Genomic DNA, 27,658 nt, shown 5'->3' with positions numbered 1-27,658 from the left:
ATGTTCCTACATCCACTGGAACCAGCTTTAATGAGTAACTTTATTTGATAATCCCCTGGGATGCTGATGGAACCATCGCTAACTGCTTGATTCTGCTTCCCCTACCTATAATGTTTGATTGCAAAGTTATTCAGACTTCAAGGCTCAGTCAAGCACTTCCTTCTTCCAGGAATCCTTTAACTGGATTGTTCCTCATTAATGTTCTCCTTTTCTGAATGCTATGTCACTTAAAAGCTGTTCCACACAATTTAGCACTTAATTATAGTCTGTCTTGAATATTCTATAATTGTTTCATGGGTGTTAGTTTCATTTCATTGCAAAATGCTGAGAGTTCCTTACAAACTTGGACCATGACTCCCCATTAATTCACTCACCCACCCACCTATTCATTAATTTAGTAGTTCACTAGTTCAATAACTACTTACTATATATTAGACCATGTAAAAGATACACAGATAAACAACAAACAATACTCACCTTTAAGGAGACTACACTCTAGCAGAGGTCAAAAGGCACGTAACAAATAACTACAATATTTTGGAGTGTATGGAACTTGCTATTGAAAGAGTCTGATAAAAATACAATAGTAGTTAGTAAGAGGGTATCATCATCCTGGGACTTGGTAATAAGAAATGAGGAGGAGGTAGCTTTTGAGTAGGGCCTTAGAAAATGAGAAGAATTTCCACTGGCTAAGAGCAAAAATGTAAGGAGGGGTATTTCAAGTGGAGGACAAATCATTACAAAAGCATGGACTCAGAAGAGTACAAGGTATGTCTATATAGAGAAAATATCCCTATTTGGCTGGAGTATGGGGTTGGGAAGCAAGAATAGCGGGTGATAAGAAAGAAGATAAGACTGGAAAGGTATCATCCCAGCTTACTCTCCTCATTCTCTAGCGGATTCTTTGTGTGCAGTCCTCATTTTACAGTATCTTTTTCTAGTGTCTCCCATACTGTGTAACACAGAACAAAGCACAAGAAAGGACTAAGTATAAGATATGTTGTCTTAGGTTTAATACCTTGATGTAGCTTGTCTCTTGGGAAGAGATGACCGATAGGATCAATGTTTTCAGGAATGGATCATGATTAAATCTAGGCTAGATTTTACTTATAATCTCTCAGTTGTAGCTTAGGGTAAAAGCACTCCCCATACCATGCATCCGATTAGAGTCTTGGAAACCCTTGAAGTCCTCTGAGATCAGTCGGGAATCCAACATAGCAGCTGCTTGATTGGCATTGCTGTACCAGCTCTTGTTCTCATCCAACACAGTGAAAAGGAGAAAGAATTCTTTATCCACTCCTTTCTGTAGTCCCAGTGGAAGAAAACAGAGTGGGAATAACCACAGTTTCAGCAGTTGTGGACTGTGCAGCTCCAGAGCCCAATGATCCCTGATTATTTTCCATTTCCTTTTCCAAACACAGATCCAAGCCCATATCTCCTGCCTAGAGCTGCAGTTGCTTGCTGTAAAGTTTTTCCTCAGGTAACTTCAAATTGCAGGTGGGTGAAGGGGGTTAGAATAAAGTGATAAGACTGGAGGGGAGGGATGTATGAAAGAGGGCAGGGAAGAGGCACAAGATTGTGCACAAGATTTATGAAGAGGCACAGAGTGTGATAGAAGAGAGCCTGGAATCAATTAAGGGAAGGAGTGGGGAAAGACGGCTAGGAGATCGGGGAGGGGGTGGCAGAGGATTCTATGGGAATGGAGAAGCTAGAAAATAAAAGAAAAAATAATTATACTAATTACTAACTTACTATTATTTTATTATTAATTTTAGTAATATTATTATTATTACTGCTAACATTTACTGAGTCTTTACTAGGTATCAGACACTGTGCCAAGCACTTTATATGGATTATTTTAATTAGTGTTCACAGAAACTCAAGATACCTTCTTCTATTGTTAACCCTTTACTGTAGATGAGGAAACTGAGACAAAGAGAGGTTAAGTAATTTGCTCAAGGTTAAACAGCTAAGCTTTATGGGCTGGTTATGAAAGAAGGCAAGAAAATAGTAGGGCAGAGTTAGGAATTAGGAGCAAGGTTTAAGGGCCACTGAGGTTAAAACAATGAGGAGATGTTGGGAGAATATAAAATAGAAAGGAATAGAGACTAAGGAAGATATGTGTTTGTGAATAAAAGAATAGCATGCAAGATAGCATGAAGTCACCAACTATTAATTTCTGATTCAATAACTTTTGTTTTTATTCCTTCACTACTAGAACCCAGTTCCATGCTTAACTCCTATTCAGCAACCCAACCTCATCATCTTCCCAGCAGGCTTTCCAGCCAGAAACCATGGCAATACCTGCTTGCCATCTGCACCCAAGGCACCAGCCTTGCACACAAGCAGGGGGCCCACCAGACCAGAATTTGTATCTCTTATGGGATCAGCAGCAGAGAAGTACATCCAGGTGAGACAGGCAGGATCCTGAGCAGTGGGGCCAGCATTGGGAGGGACTGTCCAGCGGTATGTTACTTTCTCAAGGGGCTTAGCCACCAACCCAGGGTGGGATGAGCCTATAGGAAAAGACATAGAATTCATTACTCACATTGGCTAGAGTGAGTATCATCATCTCCAAACAGTGAAGTAAAGATCATAATCTACAAATGCATTTTGGAGTAGCAGTAGGAGAAGCAGCAACATAAAATATAGAATATTAAAAAAGGTTCTGAGTAGGAGTCAAGAGACTAGAGTTTGGTTTCTGGTTCTGCCACTACTTGTGATATGAACTGGGGAAATTTAAATTTCCCTAGGTTTCAGTTTTCCAAACTCATAGGACCCAAGGATTGAAAGAACTTTTAAAACTTATTTGGAATATCCCTCACTTAAAAACATACATTCATCTCCTCTTGTAGTCCTACCTCTGCTTAAAAGTATCCAGAGATAGAAGACTCACTACCTACCATCATAGCCTGTTTAATCTTTGAATGGTTCTAACTGTTGAACATATTTTCCTCTCTATGTGTATTCATGTATGTATGGATGTGTATATGTTTTGTATGTATGTGTGTGCGTGTGTGTGTATATATGATACTAAGGCTGTAATTCCTTAAATAGACACAAGTCATGGTCAGGCAATTCACAGAAATTTTATTTTATATGTTCAAACCTATTAGTAATCAAATTAGTACAAGTGAAAATATAATTTTTTTGCCTGTCAAATTAACAAAATTTTACAAATTATAATAATCAGTTCTGGTGATAAGTGGTTCAAATGGCACTTACTCCTCTCACTCACCTATTAAAAGGGTAAGTGTAAATAAAAATAACCATTTTAGAAAAAATGTTGACAGAATGTATCAAAAGCCTTAAAAAGTTTATGTCCACAAAAAAAGTAAGATACAAAATAAATACTGAAAAGAATGTTCAACCTAATGCAAATAGAAATAACAGTGAGTTTTGTTGTTTGCTTACAAGACTGACATTTTGACAATGATTAAAATGGCTGCCCTCTGCTGGTGAGGTTGTAAGAAAATGTGTCCTCCCTCTTGGTAACTGTTGATGGAATTCCAAATTGATGTGACTGCAAATTTTTCCAGAGAGCAATTTGGACATAGGTATCAGAAATTTTCATGTGTGCACCCTCTGATATTATTCCACATCTTAAATATATATTCTGATGAAATAATCATAAAAGTAGGCAAAGAAGCATACATAAGGATATTTGTAGTATAATTTATCATATGGTGGTATAATTTAGGATAGCTTTAACTTATTTTTTCTTATTCATTCATTGTTCTTAACTCTTTAAATTTTTAAACATACAAAAAACCTTAAAAGATAGTGCGATAATTACCCTACCACTTGGAGTTGATTGTTAACATTTGGCCACCTTTTTTCTCTTTGTATTTTTTAAAATTTATTTATTTATTTATTTATTTTTACAGTAGGTCCTTGTTGGTTATCTATTTTATCACAGACTTGGCCATCTTTAATTTATCTAAATCTATGTGTATGCTTACTTTTTCTAAATCATTTGGAAGTGAAATGCAAACATAATGACATTTTACTTCTAAATACATCAGTAAGTATCTGCTATATTACCATAATAACATTACCAGACCTAAGAAAATACCCTAATATCATCTAACATCCAGACAAGGTTTGCACATTGCCCTTGGTGTTGTCTCTTTAATTCTTTTCCCTATGGCATTGATTTCTTGAAGATACTAGACCAGATGCATTGTAGAATGTTCTTTTATTCCAGATTTGTCTGTAAGTTTGCCCTTTATGCTTTCAGTATTTTTTGGTATTTTTGGCTTGAGGTTAGCAGGTGTTAATATTATTCTCAGGGAAAACAAGAAATTAACTACCCAATAATCCCACTTCTTGGATTTTTTCCTAAGCTAGTAGTCCAAACCAAATATATATATTCATTCATTGCAACATGATTTACAATATTAAAAAATAATGAAAGCAACCTACATGTCCAAATAATAGAAGATAAGGTAAAATCTATGTGTTAGAGTATTATATAGTCATTAAAATGTTTGTAAGATTATAATGACATAGAAAATGGACACAATATAATGGTAAGTGAAAATAGTAAGACACCAAACTATACAAAATATATCATCACAAATTTTTAAATATATAAATTTATATAAACACAGAAAAATGTTAAAAGGTATATAAAATATATTGGCAATTTACTTATGAATGAACTTTATTTATTTTATAATTTTCCATGTTTATCAAAATTCCATAATACATGTACTTTCATAATCAGAATATATTTAAATATATTTAAAAGTAGTTGTCTCTTATTGATCCCAGCTCTGTCTCACTAAAATATCATACATTCATTCAACAACATCCGTCCATGGCAGTTAATTCTGCCTTCTTTTCTCTCTTTCACTCCTTTATTTATTTGTACTCTATAGGTACCTGTTATTATCTGTAGCCCACATTACTTGAAACCCTGCCTGCTCACCATCATTGTACACAGTTCCCTCGGAGTCTTTCTCATAAAAGACCCCATGAGGCTGTATGCTGAATGGCTGGGAGGCACGGTTGTAGAAGATCACCTGGATGGTGTCACCCACCTCAGCCCGGATCACTGGCCCTGGAAAATGGGAAGGAGAGACAATGGTAATGTAAACAGGATGATCAGGTAGGATGGAAGTAGGAGAGGGAAGAAAAGTAAAAAAGAAGTGAAAAAGATAGAGAAGTTTTTCCTCTGCAATAAGAAGAATAATCTTTTTCAAGTATATTGCAATTTACAGTTATAAAAAGCACTTTAAAGTCCACCACCTCATTTTGATCTTCAATCACCATTCAAAGGTATAAAAGGCAGATGATATCATCATTTTTCAGATGAGGAAACTGCAGCTCAGAGAGTTGGAACTGATCTGCCCAAATTCAAATGACTGATTAGGAAGAGAACCAGGTCCTGAAGTCAGGGTTTTCTCCTACTCCACTGTCAGGTCCAATCCCATTTCCCCAGTTCCCACAACTGCATTTCCTGGTAGAACTCAACTAAAAATCTGAGCTTGCCTCAATCCTAAACTGAATTGAAACAGATGAAATTATTATAACTTCTAGTCAGGTCCTGGACTAGGTAGTCTAGCCATCACTTCTACACTTACCTTTCTTCCATTACCTACCACATCTAACCTAGCCTGGAACAACTTTGAGATCAACAAGAAATACCAAGACAATACCTTGAGTACTTATGGTGGCTCTAACCCTAGTTCAGGGTTTCTGGCTTAGTTTTTACTCAATTGCTACTCCTAATGTTGCACTTCTGTTCAAAGACTAGGAACCTATACCCCACTTACAATAATGGAAAAAACAACTATACAAAAGATAAGCAATGAAATGAAGACAAAACACACGATAGACCAACTAGATATAATATATACAGAACACTCTACCCAACAAGAACAGAATACACATTCTTCTCAAGTGCACAGAGGACACATTCCAAGATAAACCATAAGTTAGGCCACAGATTAATCTCAATAGACTTAAAAATATATCATACAAAGTATTGTCTCCATCCACAATGGGATAAAGTAAGAAAACAATAACAGAAGGAAAACTGGAAAATTCACAAAGTTGTGGAAATTAAGCAACACACTTTTAAACAACCATAATATCAGAAAAGAGATCATAAGGGAAATTACAAAATATGTAGAGGAAAATGAAAATGAAAATGACCACACAACATACCAAAAGATGAGAGGTAGTAAAAGCAGTGCTAAGCTGGAAACTTATACCTATAAACACATTTAAGAAACAAGAAAGTTCACAAACCAACAACCCAACTTTAGGAACTAGGAAAATAAAAGCTAACAAAACCCAAAGCTAGCAGAAGAAAGGAAATTATAAAGATTAGAGCAGAAATAAATAAAATAGAGAATAGAAAAACAATTTTAAAAGTCAATGAAAATGAATATCGAGAACATTCAAGATGGTGAAGGAGTAAGACATGGAGATCACCTTCCTTCCCACAAAACATCAAAAATACATCTACATGTAGAACAACTCCTACAGAACACCTACTGAATGCTGGCAGAAGACCTCAGACCTCCCAAAAGGCAAGAAACTACCCATGTGCCTGGGTAGGGCAAAAAAGAAAAGTGGAAAAAAAGACAAAAGAATAGGGATGGGACCTGCACTTCTGGGAGGGAGCTGTGAAGGAGGGAAAGCTTCCACACACTAGGAAGCCCCTTCACTGGCAGAGATGGTGGGTGGACAGTGGGGAAGATTTGGATCCATGGAGGAGAGCACAACAACAGGGGCACAGAGGGCAAAGCAGAGAAATTCCCACACAAGGATCAGTGCTGACCAGCACTCACCAGCCAGAGAGGCTTGTCTGCTCACCCACTGGAGCAGGAGGGGGCTGGGAGCTGAGGCTCTGGCTTTGGAGATCAGATCCCAGGGAGAGGACTGAGGTTGGCTGCATGAACACAGCCTGAAGGAGGCTAGTGCACCACAGATAGCCAGAAAGGAGTTGGGAAAAAGTCTGGAACTGCCTAAGAGGCAAGAGACCATTGATTCGGGGTGTGCGAGGATAGGAGATTCAGAGCACTGCCTAGATGAACTCCAGAGATGGGCGCGAGCTGCAGCTATCAGTGTGGACAGCAGAGGCGGGTATGAAACACTAAGGTTGCTGCTACAGGAGATCAGCTCGGTGCTTTGTGACCACCTGGAGGGGTGGGATAGGGAGGGTGGGAGGGAGGGAGACACAAGAGGGAAGAGATATGGGAGCATATGTATATGTATAACTGATTCACTTTGTTATAAAACAGAAACTAACACACCATTGTAAAGCAATTATACCCCAATAAAAATGTTAAAAAAAAGAAGCATGTGTGCAAGCACAGGTCACTATCCACACACACACACCTCTCCCCCCAGGAGCCTGTGCAGCCCACCACTTCCAGGGTCCCGAGATCCAGGGACAACTTCCCTGGGAGAACAAACAGTGTGCCTCAGGCTGTTGCAACATCACACCAACCTCTGCCGCCTCAGGCTCACCCTGCATTCCAGACCCCTCCCTCCCCCTGGCCTGAGTGAGCCAGAGCCCCCTAATCAGCCACTCCTTTAACCCCATTCTGTCTGGGTGGGGAACAGATGGCCACAGGAGACCTACATACAGAGACAAGGCCAAAACGAAAGCTGGAGCTGTGCGAACAAATAAGAGAAAGGGAAATCTTTCCCAGCAGCTTCATGAGCAGTGGATTAAATCTCCATAATCACCTTAATGTACCCTGCATCTGCAGAATACCTGAATAGACAATTAATCATGCCAAAACTGAGGTAGTGGACTTTGGGAGCAACTGTAGACTTGGGGTTTGCTTTCTGCATCTAATTTTTTTCTGGTTTTATGCTTATTTTAGTTTAGTATTTAGAGCTTATTATCATTGGTAGATTTGTTTATTGATTTGGTTGCTCTCTTCCTTTTTTTAACATATATATTTTTTCCTTTTTCTCTTTCTGTGAGTGTGTATGTGTATGCTTTTTTGTGTGTGTTTGTCTGTATAGCTTTGCTTTTACCATGTGTCCTAAGGTTCTTCTCTCTGTCCGTTTCTCTTTTTCTTTTTGTATAGTTTTTAGCGGTTGTTATCATTGGTGGATTAGTTTTTGGGTTTGGTTGCTCTCTTCTTTCCCTCTTTTTTAAAAATATTTTTTACTTTTTATTTTTAATATTTTTTTCTTTTAAATATTTTATTTTTCTTTATTTTATTTTTTTCTCCCTTTTTTTGAGCTGACTGGCTGAGAGGGTCTTGGAGTTCCAGCGTGAGCCTCTGAGGCAGAAGAGCTGAGTTCAGGATATGAGTCTACCAGAGACTTCCTGGCCGCACCTAATATCAAAAGGCGAAAGCTCTCACATAGATCTCCACCTCAATGTTAAGACCCAGCTCCACTCAAAAAAACAGCAAGCTGCAGTGCTGGAAACCATAGGCCAAATAATTAACAGGACAGAAACACAACCCCACCCATTAGCAGAGAGGTCACCTAAAATCATAATAAGTTCACAGACACCCCAAAACACACCACTGGATGTGGTCTTGCCCAGCAGAAAGACAAGATCCTGTCTCATCCACCAGAACACAGGCACCAGTGCCCTCCACCAGGAATCCTACACAACCCACTGAAACAACCTTACCCACTGAAGGCAGACACCAAAAACAATGGGAACTACGAACCTGCAGCCAGTGAAATGGAGACCCCAAACACAGTAAGTTAAGCAAAATGAGAAGACAGAGAAATACACAGCACATGAAAGAGCAAGATAGAAACCAATCATCAGACCAAACAAATGAAGAGGAAATAAGCACTCAGCCTGAAAAACAACTCACAGTAATGATAGTAGATGATCCAAAATCTTGGAAATACAATGGAGAAAGTACAACAAACGTTTAACAAGGACCTAGAATACTAAAGAGCAAACAAACAATGATTAACAGCACAATAAATGAAATTAAAAGTTCTGTAGAAGGAATCAATAGCAGAATAACTGAGACAGAAGAATAGATAAGTGGCCTGCAAGATAAAATAGTGGAAATAACTACCATAGAGCAGAATAAAGAAAAAAGAACAAAAAGAATTAAGGACAGTCTCAGAGACTTCTGGGACAATATTAAACACATCAACATTCAAATGATAGGGGTCCCAGAAGAACAAGAGAAAAAGAAAGGCACTGAGAAAATATTTGAAGAATTATAGTTGAAAACTTTCCTAATATGGAAAAGAAAAGAGTCAATAAATTCCAGGAAGTACAGAGAGTCCCATACAGGATAAATCCAAGGAGAAACACGCCAAAACATATATTAATCAAACTATCGAAAATTAAATACACGGAAAAAATATTAAAAGCAGCAAGGGAAAAGCAACAAAAAACATACAATAAAATCCCCATAAGGTTAACAACTGATCTTTCAGCAACAACTCTGCAGGCCTGAAGGGAGTGACAGGATATATTAAAAGTGATGAAAGGGAAAATACTACAACCAAGATTCCTCTACCCAGAAAGGATCTCATTCAGGTTCGATGGAGAAATTAAAAGCTTTACAGACAATAAAAAGTTAAGAGAATCCAGCAAAACCTACCAGCTTTACAACAAATGCTAAAGAAACTTCTCTAGGCTGGAAACACAGGAAAAGGAAGAAACTTGCAAAAACAAACCCAACACAATTAAGAAAATCATAATAGGGACATACATATCAATAATTACATTAAATGTAGATGGATTAAATGCTCCAACCAAAAGACTGGCTACATGAATACAAAAACAAGACCCATATACATGCTGTTTACAAGAAACCCACTTCAGACCTAGGCACACATACAGACTAAAAGCGAGGGGATGGAAAAATATATTACATGAAAATGGAAATCAAAAGGAAGTTGGAGTACTGATAGTCATATCAGACAAAATACACTCTAAAATAAAGACTACTACAAGAGACAAGGAAGGACACTATATAATGATCAAGGGATCAATCCAAGAAGAAGATATAACAATTGGAAATATTTATACACCCAACATAGGAACAGCTCAATACATAAGGGAAATGCTAATAACCATAAAAGGGGAAATTGACAGTAACCCAATAATAGTAGGGGACTTTAACACCCCACTTTCACCAATGGACAGATCAACCAAAATGAAAATAAATAAGGAATCACAAGCTTTAAATGATACATTTAACAAGATGGACTTCATTGATATTTATAGGACATTTCATCCAAAAACAACAGAATACACTTTCTTCTCAACTGCTCATTGAACGTTCTCCAGGATGGATCATATCTTGGGACACAAATCAAGCTTTGTCAAATTTCAGAAAACTGAACACATATTAAGTATCTTTTATGACCACAACTCTATGAGGCTAGATATAAATTACAGGAAAAATGGCTAAAAATTAAAAACACATGGAGGTTAAACAATACACTACTTAATAACAAAGAGATCACTGAAAAAATCAAAGAGGAAATCAAAAAATACCTAGAAGCAAATGACAATGAAAACAAACCAACCCAAAACCTATAGTATGCAGCACAAGCAGTTCTAAGAGGGAAGTTTATAGCAATACAATGCTACCTTAAAAACAAGAAAAATAAACAACCTAACCTTACACCTAAAGCAATTAGAGAAAGGAGAACAAAAAAAAAAACCCCAAAATTAGCAGAAGGAAAGAAATCATAAAGATCAGATCAGAAATAAATGAAAAATAAATGAAGGAAACGATAGCAAAGATCAATAAAACTAAAAGCTGGTTCTTTGGGAAGATAAACAAAATTGATAAACCATTAGCCAGACTCATCAAGAAAAAAAGGGAGAGGACTCAAATCAATAGAAGTAGAAAAGAAAAAGGACAAGAAAAAACTGACACTGCAGAAATACAAAGGATCATGAGAGATTACGAAAAGCAACTATATGCCAATAAAATGGACAATCTGGAAGAAATGGAGAAATTCTGAGAAAAGCACAACCTTCCGAGACTAAACCAGAAAGAAATAGAAAATATAAACAGACCAATCACAAGCACTGAAATTGAAACCATGATTTAAAATCTTCCAACAAAGTCCAAGACCAGATAGCTTCAAAGGCGAATTCTATCAAATATTTAGAGAAGAACTAACCTATCCTTCTCAAATTCTTCCAAGATATAGCAGAGGGAGGAACACTCCCAAACTAATTCTACAAAGCCACCATCACCCTGATACAAAACCTGACAAAGATGCCACACACACACACACACAAACAAAAACTACAGGCCAATATTGCTGATGAACATAGATGCAAAAATCCTCAACAAAATACTAGCAAACAGAATCCAACAGCACATTAAAGGGATCACACACCATGATCAAGTGGGGTTTATCCTGGAAATGCAGGATTCTTCAATATATGCAAATCAATCAATGAGATACACCATATTAACAAACTGAAGGATAAAAATCATATGATCATCACCATAGATGCAGAAAAATCTTTGACTAAGATCAACATGCATTTATGATAAAAACCCTCTGGAAAGTAGGCATACAGGGAACTTACCTCACCAAAATAAAGGCCATATATGACATACGCACAGCCAACATTATTCACAATGGTGAAAAACTGAAACAATTTTGACTAAGATCAGGAACGAGACAAGTTTGCCCACTCTCACCACTATTATTTAACATAGTTTTCAAAGTTTTAGCTACAGCAATCAGAGAGGAAAAAGAAATAAAACGAATCCAAATCGGAAAAGAAGAGGTAAAACTGTCACTGTTTGCAGATGACATAATACTGTACATAGAGTATCCTAAAAATGCCGCCAGAAAACTACTAGAGCTGATCAATGATTTGGTAAAGTAGTAGGATGTAAAATGGAGAGATATACCACATTCTTGGATTGGAAGAATCAACACTGTGAAAATGACTCTACTGCCCAAAGCAATCTACAGATTCAATGTAATCCCTATCAAACTACCAATGACATTTTTCACAGAAGTAGAACTTTTTTTTCACAATTTGTATGGAAACACACAAGACCACGAATAGCCAAAGCAATATTGAGAAAGAAAAACCAAGCTGGAGGAATCTGACTCCCTGACTTCAGACTATATTACAAAGCTACAGTAATCAAGACAGTATGGTACGGGCATAAAAGCAGAAATATAGATAAATGGAAGAGGATAGAAAGCCCAGAGATAAACCAATGGACTATGGTCACCTTATCTTTGACAAAGGAGGCAAGAATATACAATGGAGAAAAGACAGCCTCTTCAATAAGTGGTGCTGGGAAAACTGGACAGCTACATGTAAAAGAATCAAATTAGAACACTCCTTATCACCATACACAAAAAAAAACTCAAAATGGATTAAAGACCTCAATGTAAGGCCAGACACTATAAAAGCCTCAGAGGAAAACACAGGCATAACACTCTGTGACATACATTGCAGCAGATCCTTTTTGATCCACTTCCTAGAGAAATGGAAATAAAAATAAATATAAACAAATGGGACCTAATGAAACTTAAAAGCTTTTGCACAGCAAAGGAAACTATAAACAAGATGAAAAGACAACCCTCAGAATGGGAGAAAATATTTGCAAATGAAGCAACTGACAAAGGATGAATCTCCAAAATATACAAGCAACTCATGCAGCTCAACAGCAAAAAAAAAAGCAATCCAATATAAAAATGTGTAGAAGACCTAAATAGACATTTCTCCAAAGAAGAGATACAGATTGCCAACAAACACATGAAAGGATGCTCAACATCACTAATCATTAGAGAAATGCAAATCAAAACTACAGTGAGATATCACCTCACAACAGTCAGAAAGGCCATCATCAAAAATCTACAAACAATAAATGCTGAAGAGGGTGTGGAGAAAAGGGAACCCTCTTGCACTGTTGGGGGGAATGTAAGTTGATACAGCCACTATGGTGAACAGTATGGAGGTTCCTTAAAGAAACTAAAACTAGAACTATCATATGACCCAGCCATCCCACTACTGAGCATATACCCTGAGAAAACCATAATTCAAAAATTGTCATATACCACAATGTTCATTGCAGCACTATTTACAAAAGCCAGGACATGGTATCAACCTAAATATCCATTGATAGATAAATAGATAAAGACGATGTGGCACATATATACAATAGAATAATGCTCAGCCGTAAAAATAATTGAAATTGAGATATTTGCAGTGAGGTGGATGGACATAGAGACTGTCATACAGTGTGAAATAAGTCAGAAAGAGAAAAACAAATACCGTATGCTAACACATATATATGGAATTAACGAAAGTGGTTCTGAACAACTTAGGGGCAGGAGAGGAATAAAGACACAGACCTAGATAATTGGCTTGAGGACATGGGGAGGTGGATGGGTAAGCTGGGTGAAGTGAGAGAGTAGCATGGACATCTATACACTATCAAATGTAAAATATATAGCTAGTGGGAAGCCCCTGCAGAGCACAGGGATATCAGCTCTGTGCTTTGTGTCACTGTAGAGCGGTTGGATAGGGAGGGTGGGAGGGAGATGCAATAGCGAATGGATATGGGGATGTATGTATACATATAGCTGATTCAATTTGTTATACAGCAGCAACTAACACAACATTGTAAAGCAATTATACTCCAATAAACATATTTAAAAAAATCAATGAAACCACAAGTGGTTCTTCAAAATGGTCAAAAAAATTGAAAAATCTTTAGTTGGAGTAAGAAAAAAGTATAGGAGATTCAAATTACTAAAATCAGAAATGAAATTGGGGACATTACTACTGATTCTACAGAAGTAAAGAAAAAAATGTTTATAAGAGATTATATAAAAAGATTATAAGAAATATTATTTAAAAGATTATAAAAAGATTATAATTTGTTTGTAAACCAACAAATTGGAAAACCTAGATAAAATAGACAATTCCTAAAACAGAAAACCAACCAAGAATTAATCATAATGTAATAGAAAATCTGAAAGACCTATAAAGAGATTGAATCTGCCATCAAAAATCTGGGAATTAAGAAAAGCCCTGGACCTGATGGCTTTACTCGTGAATTCTACTAAACATTTAAAGAAGTAATACCAATTCTCAAATATTCCCAAAAAAATTGTAGAGGAGGGAATACTTCCTAAATCATTCTATGAGGTCAGCATTACACTGATATCAAAGCCAGGCAAAGATATTACAAGAACACCACGCACCAATATTACTTATGAACACTGATGCAAAAATCCTCAATGAAATACTAGCAAAACAAACTCAGCCACATATTAAAAATATTACACTGTAAAGTAATTATACTGCAGTAAAGATGTTAAAAAAAATAAAAATACATTCAATTCTAAAAAAAGCAAAAAAAAAAAACAAAAACATTACACACCATGACTAAGTCGGTTTTATTCCTGGAATGCAGGAATGTTTCAACTTACAAAAATTAATCAATGTAATATATTATGTTAAAAATGAAGGGAAATAATGATCATGTTAATTGATGCAGAAAAAACACTTGACAAAATTCAACACCTTTTAATAATTAAAAAAAAATCCAGAAACTAGAAATAGAAGGAGTCTACTTCTATATAATAAAAGCCATATATGAAAAACCCACAGCAAACATCATACTCAATGTTGAAAGACTGAAAAGTTTTCCTCTGAGATCAGGAAAGAACAAGGATGCCTGCTTTTACCACTTGTATTCAACATATTACTGGGGCTTCTAGCCAGATCAATTAGTCAAGAAAAAGAAATAAAAGATATCCAAATTGGAAATGAAGAAGTAAAATTATCTGTTTGCAGATGATAAGATCTTTATCATACTTATTTAGAAAATCCTAAAGTGCCCACAAAAAACTGTTAGAATCAATGAATTAGGCAAAGTAGTGAGATACAAAATCAACACACAAAAGTCAGTTGCACTAACATTGAAAAATCTGAAAAAGAAATTACAAAAGGAATTCCATTTATAATAACATGAAAAGAATAAAATACTTAGAATTTATTTAACCAAGGTTGTGAAAAACTTGTAGAATGAAAACTACAAAACATTGCTGAAATAAAATAGATATAAAAAATGGAAACAGGGCTTCCCTGGTGGCACAGTGGTTGAGAGTCCGCCTGCCGATGCAGGGGATGCGGGTTCGTGCACTGGTCTGGGAAGATCCCACGTGCCGTGGAGTGGCTAGACCCATGAGCCATGGCTGCTAAGCCTGCGCATCCAGAGCCTGTGCTCCGCAACGGGAGCGGCCACAACAGTGAGAGGCCCGCATACCACACACACAAAAAAAGGAAACACATTGCATGTTCATAGATCAAAAGACTTAATATTGTTAAAATGTCAATACTACCTATAGATTCAGTGAAATTTCTATTAAAATCTCAATGATGATTTTGAAGAAGTGGAAAAACCCTTTCTAAAATTCATATGTAATCTCAAGGGACTCCAAATAGCAAAATAATCTTGGGGAAAAAAGAACAAACTAGAAGACATCACATTTCCTGATTTTAAAACTTACTACAGAGCTATGGTAATCAAAACAGTGTGATATTGGCATAAAGACAGACATAGAGACCAAAGGAATAGTATAGAGAGCCCAGAAATAAACCCTTGCACATATGAGGATAGTCTTTTAAACAAATGGTGCTGGGAAAACTGGATTTCGATATGCAAAAGAATGAAGTTGAACCCTTACCTAACACCATATGCAAAAATTAAATAAAAGTAGATCAAAGATCTAAATGTACCTAAAACAATAAAACTCTTGGCAGTAAACATAGGGCAAAATATTCAGGATACTGGATTGGGCAATGATTTCTTGGCTATGACACCAAAGACACAGGTAACTAAAAAAATAAACATATTGTATTTCATGAAAAAAATTTTTAAGTGTGCATCAAAAGACACTACCAGCAGAGTGAAAAGGCAGCCCACAGAATGGGAGAAAATATTTGCAAATCATACATCTGACAGGAGATTAATATCCAGAATATATAGAGAACTCCTAAAACTCAACAACAAAAAAATAATCCAACTAAAGTTGCGCAAAGGACTTGAATAGACATTTTTCCAAAGCAGATATACAAACGGCCAATGGGCACATGGAAAGATGCTCAACGTCACTAATCATCAGGGAAATGCAAATCAAAACTACAATAAGCCAACTCCTCACACCCATTAGGATGGATACTATGAAAAAAATCAGAAAATAAGTGTTGCCAAGGATGTGTAGAAATTGGAACACTTATGCACTGTTGGTGGGATTGTAAAATGGTGCAGTCACTGTGGAAAACAGCATGGTGGTTCCTCAAAAAATTAAAACTAGAATTACCATAAGACCCAGAAATTCCACTTCTGTGTATATACCCAAAGTAATTGAAAGCATGTCTCAAAGAGACATTTGTACACCCATATTCATAGCAACATTATTCTAAACAGCTAAAACGTGGAAGCAAACCAAGTGTCCATTAATAGATGAGTGGATAAGCAAAACTACAATGGAAATTCTGCAATATACTACAACATGGATGGACCTTGAGGACATTATTCTAAGTGAAATGTTAGTCACAAAAAGACAAATATTGTAAAATTCCACTTATATGAGGTGCTTAAGGTAGTCAAAATCATAGAGACAGAAAGTAGAATGGTGGTTGCCAAGCGCTGGGGGGAGGGAAGAATGGGTAGTTATTTTTTAATGAGTATAGTGATTCAGTTTTACAAGATGAAAAGAGTTATGGAGATGGATGGTGGTGATGGCTGTGCAATGCTATGAATGCATTTACTACCATTGAACAGTGTACTTTAAAATGGTTAAGATGGTAAATTTTATGTTATGCATATTTTACCACAATAAAATATTGAAGAAAAACAAGGACTGGGGACCAACACTGAATACCAGCTAATGATAGCTCCTTACTACTCGCCACCCACCCTCTTTCCCAAACCCAGGTGGGTTTCTTCTCCTTATATCTCCCTATCCAGCTAATGAAACAGCAATTGTCCATGTTCAGGTCTCCTAAAATCAACTGGCACAAACCTATCCCCAGAATATGGTCCATTACTTTATTTCATTTTCAAAGTTTTTTCCCATCTGATCTATCTTATTTCCTGCTCTACCAAGTGACTAAGCCACACCAAACCTTCCTATAGTAATTCAGTGCTATACTGTGATTTAGGCCTTCTAGATACCTTCTCTAAGGTCAGGCCCTAAGCTTTGTTCCACATCCCTCACCATAGCAAGCATGTCTGCATGTCATGCCAATCTGCTCCTGGTCCCGTATTGCCAAGAACATGAACAGTCTTACTGCCTTATATAGCCCTTCAGAAATACACCTAGAGAATAACGTTTAAAAGTGTGATATGGGGCTTCCCTGGTGGCGCAGTGGTTGAGAGTCTGCCTGCCGATGCAGGGGACACGTGTTCGTGCCCCCGTCCAGGAAGATCCCACATGCCGCGGAGTGGCTGGGCCCGTGAGCCATGGCCGCTGAGCCTGCGCGTCCGGAGCCTGTGCTCCGCAACGGGAGGGGCCACAGTAGTGAGAGGCCCGCGTACCGCAAAATAAAAAAAAATAAAAATAAAAAAGTGTGATATGTACAACACTGCTATCAGAAGATGTTCAATGAAAAAAGGTTTCAGTAGCAAAGCAAATATAGAAATGCTATATACTCTACTCCCATCTTGGAGATTCATGATGAACAAAAATAAATCCAAGGCTCTGGGAAGCCCTGCATCAAAGAACACTATTTGACTGTTTAACTTAGTGTTTTGCAGACAAATTCAGACCTATAACACTTTCTCACAAAACACTCATCTCTTGGGACTCACTTTGGGAAATGTTGGTCTAGAGTGTGTTTCTGAGCTGTCATCAGCCTCCAGTTTCTAAGCCCTTCCCAATTCTCTGGCTCTAGTCAATTAAATTCACAAGTTAAGGATTCCTCACCCAGGATTCCAAGATGCTTATCTTCCTCCAGCTGCACCTTTTCCTGGAATGTCTCATCTTGGAAGGCTTCATATCGAACTTTCCAGTAAGTACCCCCGATTCGGCTGGAGCTCTTCTGGAAGAATTTATCTGAGCCACTGGCATATAAGGAGGCAAATTTCAAATTATTTAGCCATGTGTCAAATAGGTTTCCATCTCACCCTTTTTCTCATCAAGTTATGGATCTTTGTGATTAGGAAGGACCTCAGAGATCATCCAGGTTAACTTCCACCCACTGAAGGTATTTCCTCTGGTGACAACACAAATTAACAATACACAGCTTCTGCTTGAGCCTTTCCAAGATCAGGGAACTTATTTTCAGAGAAAGCAATTCCTTTTACTGTTGTATAGAAATAGGCTGAAATCTTCTTGCTTGTAAGTTCTAGACACTGGGATCAGTTTTGTTCTCCAGAGTTAAGTAGTCTTACATCTGTCCTTAATCATCCTCAGGTACTCAAGATCCTTTCTTCCCTTAATCAATAATATCTTTCTTTCAAAAATGAAAACCCACTAACTTAACAAGACGAGCTGCAGATTCTTAGAAGCCATGCTGACACCCAAGTGCCTACTTTCCTATGTTTTCTGCAGATTCATTCCATTATGTCCTACTGGAAGAATAAACATGATTGGGTGTCCTAGGATATTTCTCCATAAACTCTCTTAGTCATCTATCAAGTGCCTCTTTTGAAAAACCTTGAATCACTGATAGACCAGTGAGTAAGTATAACTTTAGGCTTAGCAACTGATTAGGGCACTAACCTTCTACTCTATCTTGCCCACATCTGAGTCATGGATGAGGCATGAGAATTTGGAGAAATTCCTCCAAAAGGATGAGCATGGAATGGCCACAGGCAGGTTGCTTCCCCTCTTCCTACACTTCTCAGAGTGCATTTTACACTTCAGCTTAAATGTCTCCTTCAGACTATGGTAAAGAAAGGAAGGAGCAAAGACGTAAATAATTAGTAAATTATTTTAAATGATCCGGTCCCACCTGGACCTTCTTTTCTGCTTGGACTCTTTGCTGGGAATATGACTCTTTGCTTGGACTCTTTGCTGGGAATATGACATAACCATACAAAAAGTTTTATAGCTCCCCAAGAGCAAGCACTTCTGGGGGCTACAAGAATTTGGCTATCAGTTGTGCCATGTAACTTCAGACAAACAATGATTGTGATCCCCAAGTGAAGTGAGAGATTTCTGAGAGGGAATAATAGGTGTGTGTTGTTGGGCCCAGGAGTAGGGAGAGGGAATACACTACCTCTTACCTGCCTGGCTCCCTCAAATTCTTCCCCGTACTCCCATCATGCCCCATTGGGCCGTAGTCCCATTGAATCTCATGGGCCTCAATGAAGTACTGCCGGACTTTGCCTGTGAGTAGGTTCATGGGAGGTGCCATGGAGCAAGACTTGATCTTGTAGAGTGCTTGCATGCCATCTGCAGGAAGAACATCATGGCTAGCTCCATTCCACCCAAAACATCTTCTACCCAGGTGACTCAGCTTTCTCCTTCTCCTAATGTTTCCCCCTTCCACCTTCCACTAGGCTCTTTACCCCTGCCTCCAAATGGGCTACTTTCTCTCACTCCTAAAGAGCCTAGCTGGGAGAGAGAAAGCCTATGTGGGAATTCAAATATCTCCACCTGCTCACCACCATTGACTCATTTACCAGACCCCTGCTCTTGCCTCTGCAAAATGCTTACATTGTAGCAACATCACAGAGCTTGAAGTCAAAATACCTGAGTTCAAGTCCAAGACTTATCCTTATCTATAGGACCTTAGGCAAGTCACTTCCTAGACCTGAGCTTAACCCCTGATTTGTAAATGGGGAGAATAGGGAAATCTACCACACTAGGCCCATGGGAGCATCAAATTTTAAAAAGAGGAGTAAGTTATTTGTAAAGTGGGAAGCTCCCAAAGTAATGGAACATCATCTACACATGAAGATGAAGCTTCACACTTGGGACTGTCAGGAAAATTCAGATTCTAAGTAGTGTTTCCAAATGTGGAAGATGTTACATTGAGGCATAATGGTAATGGATGATGCTGTGTTATATTTGCTTGGCTAATTATAGAGGTCATTCAGGTACATTATCTCATCTGAGTCTCACAACATCCCAAGGAGATTTGAAATTTGAAATCAGAAATCAGAGGTATGAAGAAGGAGGAGGTAAGGATATTCATTTTTGTTGAATGTGTACTATATGCCAGGCCCTGTGTCAGGTGATTTACATATGTTATCTCCTTCAGTCCTCATAACTAGCCTATGAAGCAGACTTTTAATGTCCCTTTTTGAAGATTAAGAAAATTAAGGATCAGAGAGGTTAAGTAAATTGCCCAAGATTACATAGCTAGTCAGAGGTACAGTTGAGATTTAAGTGCCTATCTTTTAACTGCAAATTTGAGTACTCATTTTCTTCTCTTGTATCCAGGATCTTGGTCTCATCATTCCCCCATCTCTAAGATTCAAAATCCCATTATCTCTCTGAAACCTCATTACAACTTTATATGGTAGGAATCATTATTGCAATCCTCATGAGGAAACATAGACTCAAAAAAGTGATGTGTCTTATCAAAGGTAACTAACTGGTGGAACCAGGTTTTGAATCCAGGCTTGTCTGGCTCTAAGGCTTATGTTTGTTTCACTATTGCACTGCATCCCTAACCTCCATCCACATTCATACTCTCTTATCCAGGTACATCTGGTACTGAGGGCAGACCCTGGACAATGGAACATGAATACCTGGCTCCTATTGGGTCAAACTTACCATTCCAGAATCAATATCCCACCAGTCTATAATTCCTCACCTACTCAAATCGACTTTCAAATACTCACATATCATTTTCATGACTTTCACTTGATTTACCATACTTCAAATAATTCTAGAAAGTGAGAGCTGAAGATCTTAGAAACTATTTAAACCCAATCCCGCATTATATATATATATATATATATATATATATATATATATATATATATATAGCAAATGAAGCATAGAAGTGGGAAGGGATTTTTCCAAAATCACATAGAGATTTCTTCAGTTTTCCACAGAGCTGAGACAACTTGAACCTTCTAATCACCTACCTAATGCTCTTTCCATTGTCTCATAGGTTCCTCTGGTCCTCTGATGTTTCTCACTGCACAGGGCCATTACCTCAACCATTCTTCTTCTAAAAACCAAACCTTCTAAACCTATTGCTGTTGGATTCTAACTAGAGTGTCACCACTTGCCCACAATACTCCATGATCTCCTGAAAAAGCCTTACTCTTCTTTAACTAATTACTCCTTCACTCCCTGTTCAATCAGCAGCAAATACTATCAGGTCTTAATTCCTTAGAATTCTGAGCAAAAAAAAGGCAGCTTAAAAGTTCACTCATCCATTCCTATACCACCTTATGTTAGAGATGGGGAAGTTGAAACTCAGAGAGTAATGCCCCAGGTCAACTTGCAATTTAATGGCTGAGCCAGGAAAGAACCTGGAATCCCAGAATTCTAGTCTAATGTTTCATCATTTATATCCAACTATCTCACCTGAAAGACCAATTTTATGTCTCCAGGTCAGAAACCCAGCCTCCTGATAATCATCACTGCCACCTATGTCCTGTATCTGAAAGATCAGAGATGTTGGATCTCACCTTGCAAGTGACTATTCACTTGACAGCTAATTAACCAGGTGCCAGGTTCCCGGGGTACCATCTCAGCAGTCACAAAAGTGGCTGGAAAGATATGAGCCACATCAGTACGGTGGCCTCGGATGGTCAGCATCTGTCCATGGAAGAAAGCTGTGTGGACATCTACCTCGTTGCCCATGCCAAACAAGTGCCAGGCCACACGCTTCTGTGCACACATGCTCAGATCTGGTAAGTTTCCAAAGACAAAGCCATTGATTGCTGCAAAAGAAAATATCAGAGTTAGGAAAGGACAGCCCAATGAGAGAGGCCTTACCATCAGACAATAATAATAGATAACATTTAGATGAGGATTCAAAGAGCACACTGTGCTGACCATATGTATTATCTTATATAAATCTCACAAACATCCCTGGGAAAGAGGCAGAATTCACCGTTATTATGTAAAAAAATGTGAAAATCAAAGCTCAGAGAGCTAAAGTTACTTCTCTCCCAAGACCACAAATCTATTATGTGGTAGAGCCAGGATTCCAACCCAGAAATCTGGGGAAGCTTTCTAAGAAATGGAGTTTATTTTACAAACTTTCTGTCCATCTAAACCAATTTCCTTCTGAAATTTCCACAGGACAGCTGTCAAGTTAGCTAACTAATTATCATAGTTATTACAAGCAATTGGTTTAAAACTAAGGGAAATTTGAGCTGTCCAAGCGATACTTTGCATCTTCCCTCTGAGTTTTCACCTCCCCTTGGGACTCTCTCATTTTGCGCCTAATGGCAAGAGCATAGCCTACGCAGTCAGACATATCAGGGTTGGAATTTTAGCTGTGCCATTTATTTTCTGTGTAATCCTAGAGCCTCGGTTTCCTCATGAGTGAAACGGGAAAACCATCTACTACTCACGGTCTTTGTGAGAATTAAAAGGAACAAGGTATGTGAAAACATCCACCAAATGCTAGGCCCAGTGGAGACCCTCCATCAATGTTCACTGTCATAGTGTGGCCACATACTCCCACCTTACCATGCATCCTATTGCTCTCCTGAAAGGTCTCATCTTCTATGTCAACTGAGGCAGGGTCTGAGCAATAAGTGGCAATGTTCTCATTGATATGCCAGCTAAGGTTCTCATCTATCACACTAAAGAGGAGGAAGAAATCATTGTCCACGTCCTGCCGCTGAGGAGGGAAATTCCCATCCAGGGTTCCTAGGGAAAGTAAGAAAAGAGCCTTTAAGAACCTTCTTTCTTGGAAGCGGAGGAGGATGGCAGAAGAGTAAAACGCGGAGATCACCTTCCTCCCCACAGATAAGTCAGAAATACATCTACACGTGGAACTGCTCCTATAGACCACCCACTGAACGCTGGCAGAAGACCTCAGACCTACCAAATGGCAAGAAACTCCCCATGTACCTAGGTGGGTTTAAAAAAAAGAAAAAACAGAAACAAAAGAATAGGGACGGGACCTGCACCAGTGTGAGGGAGCTGTGAAGGAGGAAAGGTTTCCACACACTAGGAAGCCCCTTCGTGGGCAGAGACTGTGGGTGGCTGAGGGGGAAAGCTTTGGAGCCACGGAGGAGAGCACAGCAACAGTGGTGTGAAGGGCAAAGTGGAGAGATTCACGCAGAGAGAATCGTTGCCAACCGGCACTCACCAGCCCCAGAGGTTTGTCTGCTCACACGCTGGGGAGGGCTGAGGCTGGGAGCTGAGGATCGGGCTTCAGTCAGATCACAGGGACAGGACTGGGGTTGGCGGCGTGAACACAGCCTGGAGGGGTTAGTGCACAACAGCTAGCCGGGAGGGAGTCCGGGAAAAAGTCTGGATCTGCCGAAGAGGCAAGAGACTTTCTCTTCCCTCTTTGTTTCCTGGTACGCGAGGAGAGGGGATTAAGAACGCTGCTTAAAGGAGCTCCAGAGACAGGCGTGAGCCGCGGCTATCAACGCTGACCCCAGAGACGGGCATGAGACGCTAGGGCTGCTGCTACCACCACCGAGAAGCCTGTGTGCAAGCACAGGTCACTAACTACACCTCCCCTCCTGGGAGCCTGTGAAGCCCGTCACTGCCAGGGTCCGGTGATCCAGGGACAAGTTCCCCAGGAGAATGCACGGAGCGCCTCAGGCTGCTGCAACGTCATGCTGGCCTCTGCCGCCGCAGGCTCATGCCACAGCCGTACCCCTCCCTTGCCCCGGCCTGAGTGAGCCAGAGCCCCCATATCAGCTGCTCCCTTAACCCCATCCTGTCTAAGCACAGAACAGATGCCCTCAGGCGACCTACACGCAGAGGCGGGACCAAATCCAAAGCTGAACCCCAGGAGCTGTGCGAACAAAGAAGAGAAAGGGAAATCCCTCCCAGCAGCCTCAGGAGCAGCGGATTAAACTGCCACAATCAACTTCATGTACCCTGCATCTGAGGAATATGTGAATAGACAACGAATCATCCCATATCGAGAAAGTGGACTTTCAGAGCAAGTTACATTATGTTTTCGCCTTTTCCTCTTTTTGTGAGTGTGTATGCGTATGCTTCAGTGTGAGATTTTGTCTGTATAGTTTTGCTTTCACCATTTATCCTAGGATTCCGTCCTTCCGTATGATATTTTTTTTACTTTTTTAAAAAAATATTTCCCTTAATAATTAGTTTTTTTAAATAAATTTACTTTATTTTATCTTATTTTATTTTATCCTCCTTCTTTCTTTCTACTTTTTCTCACTTTTATTCTGAGCCATGTGGATGAAGGGCTCTTGGTGCTCCAGCCAGGAGTCAGTGCTGTGCCTCTGAGGTGGGAGAGCCAGCTTCAGGACACTGGTCCACAAGACACCTCCCATCTCCATGTAATCTCAAATGGCGAAAATCTCCCAGAGATCTCCATCTCAACACCAAGACCAAGCTTCCCTCAAGGACCAGCGAATTACAGAGCTAGACATCCTATGCCAAACAACTAGAAAGACAGGAACACTACCCCATCCATTAGCGGAGAGGCTGCCTAAAATCATAATAAGGCCACAGACATCCCCAAACACACTACCAGACACGGACATGCCCAACAGAAAGAAAAGATCCAGCCTCATCCACCAGAACACAGGCACTATTCCCCTCCATCAGGAAGCCTACACAACCCACTGAACCAACCTTAGCCATGGGGGACAGACACCAAAAACAACAGGAACTACGAACCTTCAGCCTGCAAAAAAGGAGACCTCAAACACAGTAAGATAAGCAAAATGAGAAGACAGAAAAACACACAGCAGATGAAGGAGCAAGGTAAAAGCCCACCAGACATAAAAATTGAAGAGGAAATAAGCAGTCTACCTGAAAAAAATTCAGAATATTGATAGTAAAGATGATCCAAAATCTTGGAAATAGAATAGACAAAATGCAAGAAACATTTAACAGGACCTAGAAGAACTAAAGAGGAAAAAAGCAACGATGAACAACGGAATAAATGAAATTAAAAATACTCTACAAGGGATCAATAGCAGAATAACTGAGGCAGAAGAACGGATAAGTGACCTGGAAGATAAAATAGTGGAAATGACTACTGCAGAGCAGAATAAAGAAAAAAGAATGAAAAGAACTGAGGACAGTCTCAGAGACCGCTGGAACAACACTAAACGCACCAACATTCAAATTATAGGGGTTTCAGAAGAAGAAGAGAAAAAGAAAGGGACTGAGAAAATATTTGAAGAGATTATAGTTGAAAATTTCCATAACATGGGAAAGGAAATAGTTAATCAAGTCCAGGAAGCACAGAGAGTCCCATACAGGAAAAATCCAAGGAGAAACCCGCCAACACACATATTAATCAAGCTATCAAAAATTAAATACACAGAAAACATATTAAAATCAGCAAGGGAAAAACAACAAATAACACACAAGGGAATCCCCATAAGGTTAACAGCTGATCTTTCAGCAGAAACACTGCAAGCCAGAAGGGAATGGCAGGACATATTTACAGTGATGAAGGAGAAAACCTGCAACCAAGATTACTCTACCAAGAAAGGATCTCATTCAGATTTGATGGAGAAATTAAAAGCTTTACAAGCAAGCAAAAGCTGAGAGAGTGCAGCACCAACAAACCAGCTTTAGAACAAATGCTAAAGGAACTTCTCTAGGCAAGAAACACAAGACAAGGAAAAGACCTACAATAACAAACCCAAAACAATTAAGAAAATGGGAATAGGAACATACATATTGATAATTACCTTAAATGTAAATGGACTAAATGCTCCCACTAAAAGACACAGACTGGCTGAATGGATACAGAAACATGACCCATATATATGCTGTCTACAAGAGACCCACTTCAGACCTAGGGACACATACATACTGAAAGTGAGGGGATGGAAAAAGATATTCCATGCAAATGGAAATCAAAAGAAAGCTGGAGTAGCAATTCTCATATCAGACAAAATAGAGTTTAAAATAAAGACTATTACAAGAGACAAAGAAAGACAGTACATAATGATCAAGGGATTGATCCAAGAAGAAGATATAACAATTGTAAATATTTATGCACCCAACATGGGTGGACCTCAATACATAATGCAAATACTAACAGCCATAAAAGAGGGAATCGACAGTTAACAATCATAGTAGGGGACTTTAACACCCCACTGTCACCAATGGATAGATCATCCAAACTGAAAATAAATAAGGAAACACAGCTTTAAATGATATATTAAAAAGATGGACTTAAGCGATATTTATAGGACATTCATTCAAAAAGCAACCGAATACACACTTTTCTCAAGTGCTCATGGAACATTCTCCACGAGAGATCATATCTTGGGTCACAAATCAAGCCTTGGTAAATTTAAGAAATTTGAAATCGTATGAAGAATCTTTTCTGATCCCAATGCTATGAGACTAGATATAAATTACTGGAAAAGATCTGTAAAAAATACAAGTACATGGAGGCTAAATGAAACACTACTTAATAACCAAGAGATCACTGAAGAAATCAAAGAGGAAATCAAAAACAATTGACAATGCAGACACAACGACCCAAAACCTATGTGATGCAGCAAAAGCAGTTCTAAGAGGGAAGTTTATAGCAATACATTCCTACCTTAAGAAACAGGAAGCATCTCAAAGAAACAACCTAACCTTACACCTAAAGAAATTAGAGAAAGAAGAAGAAGAACAACAACAACAAAAAAATTAGCAGAGGGAAAGAAATCATAAAGATCAGATCAGAAATAAATGAAAAAGAAATGAAGGAAATGATAGCAAAGATCAATAAAACTAAAAGCTGGGTCTTTGAGAAGATAAACAAAATTGATAAACCATTAGCAGACTCATCAAGAAAAACAGGGAGAAGACACAGAGAAATAGAAATGAAAAAGGAGTAGTAACAACTGACACTGCAGAAATACAAAGGATCATGAGAGATTACTACAAGCAACTGTATGCCAATGAACTGGACGACCTGGAAGAAATGGACAAATTCTTAGAAACGCACAACCTACTGAGAGTGAACCAGGAAGAAATATACAATATGAACATATCAATCACAAGCACTGAAATTGAAACTGTGGTTAAAAATCTTCCAACAAACAAAAGCCCAGTACCAGATGGCTTCATAGACGAATTCTATCAAACATTTATAGAAGAGCTAACACCTATCCTTCTCAAATTCTTCTAAAATATTGCAGATGGAGGAACAGTCCCAAACCCATTCTATGAGGCCACCATCACACTGATACCAAAACCAGACAAAGATGTCACAAACAAAAAAATCTACAGGCCGGTATCACTGATGAACATAGATGCAAAAATCCTCAACAAAATACTAGCAAACAGAATCCAACAGCACATTAAAATGATCATACACCATGATCAAGTGGGATTTATTCCAGGAATGCAAGGAGTTTTCAACATACACATAAAAATCAACGTGATACACCATATTAACAAGTGAAGGAAAACAACCATATGATCATCTCAATAGATGCAGAGAAAGCTTTTGAGAAAATTCAACACCAATTTATGATAAAAACCCTGCAAAAGTAGGAACAGAGAGAACTTTCCTCAACATAATAAAGGCCAAATATGACAAACCCACAGCCAACTTTGTCCTCAATGTTGAAAAACTGAAACCATTTCC

At 38.5% G+C, this 27,658-nt stretch overlaps 1 protein-coding gene across 5 annotated transcripts in view; it reads right to left on the bottom strand.

The window, feature by feature from the left end:
* HEPH (hephaestin) overlaps positions 1–27,658 on the bottom strand; it is a 91,404-nt gene that overhangs the window by 50,013 nt on the left and 13,733 nt on the right. For all 5 annotated transcript variants that reach the window (XM_033412488.2, XM_049704580.1, XM_049704582.1 and 2 more), the window contains exons 5-11: positions 22,582–22,764; positions 21,570–21,824; positions 19,203–19,371; positions 17,899–18,035; positions 4,934–5,065; positions 2,305–2,516; positions 1,153–1,303 (exon numbers count right to left, since the gene is read on the bottom strand). In XM_033412488.2, coding sequence (XP_033268379.1) covers positions 1,153–1,303; positions 2,305–2,516; positions 4,934–5,065; positions 17,899–18,035; positions 19,203–19,371; positions 21,570–21,824; positions 22,582–22,764 — 1,239 coding nt within the window. The remainder of the gene's footprint in view (positions 1–1,152; positions 1,304–2,304; positions 2,517–4,933; positions 5,066–17,898; positions 18,036–19,202; positions 19,372–21,569; positions 21,825–22,581; positions 22,765–27,658) is intronic.

Source organism: Orcinus orca, chromosome X (assembly GCF_937001465.1).
Source record: "Orcinus orca chromosome X, mOrcOrc1.1, whole genome shotgun sequence".
Taxonomy (NCBI): Eukaryota; Metazoa; Chordata; class Mammalia; order Artiodactyla; family Delphinidae; genus Orcinus; species Orcinus orca.
The sequence above is the reverse complement of the archived record's forward strand: the minus strand, read 5'-3'. Positions and strand labels throughout refer to the sequence as shown.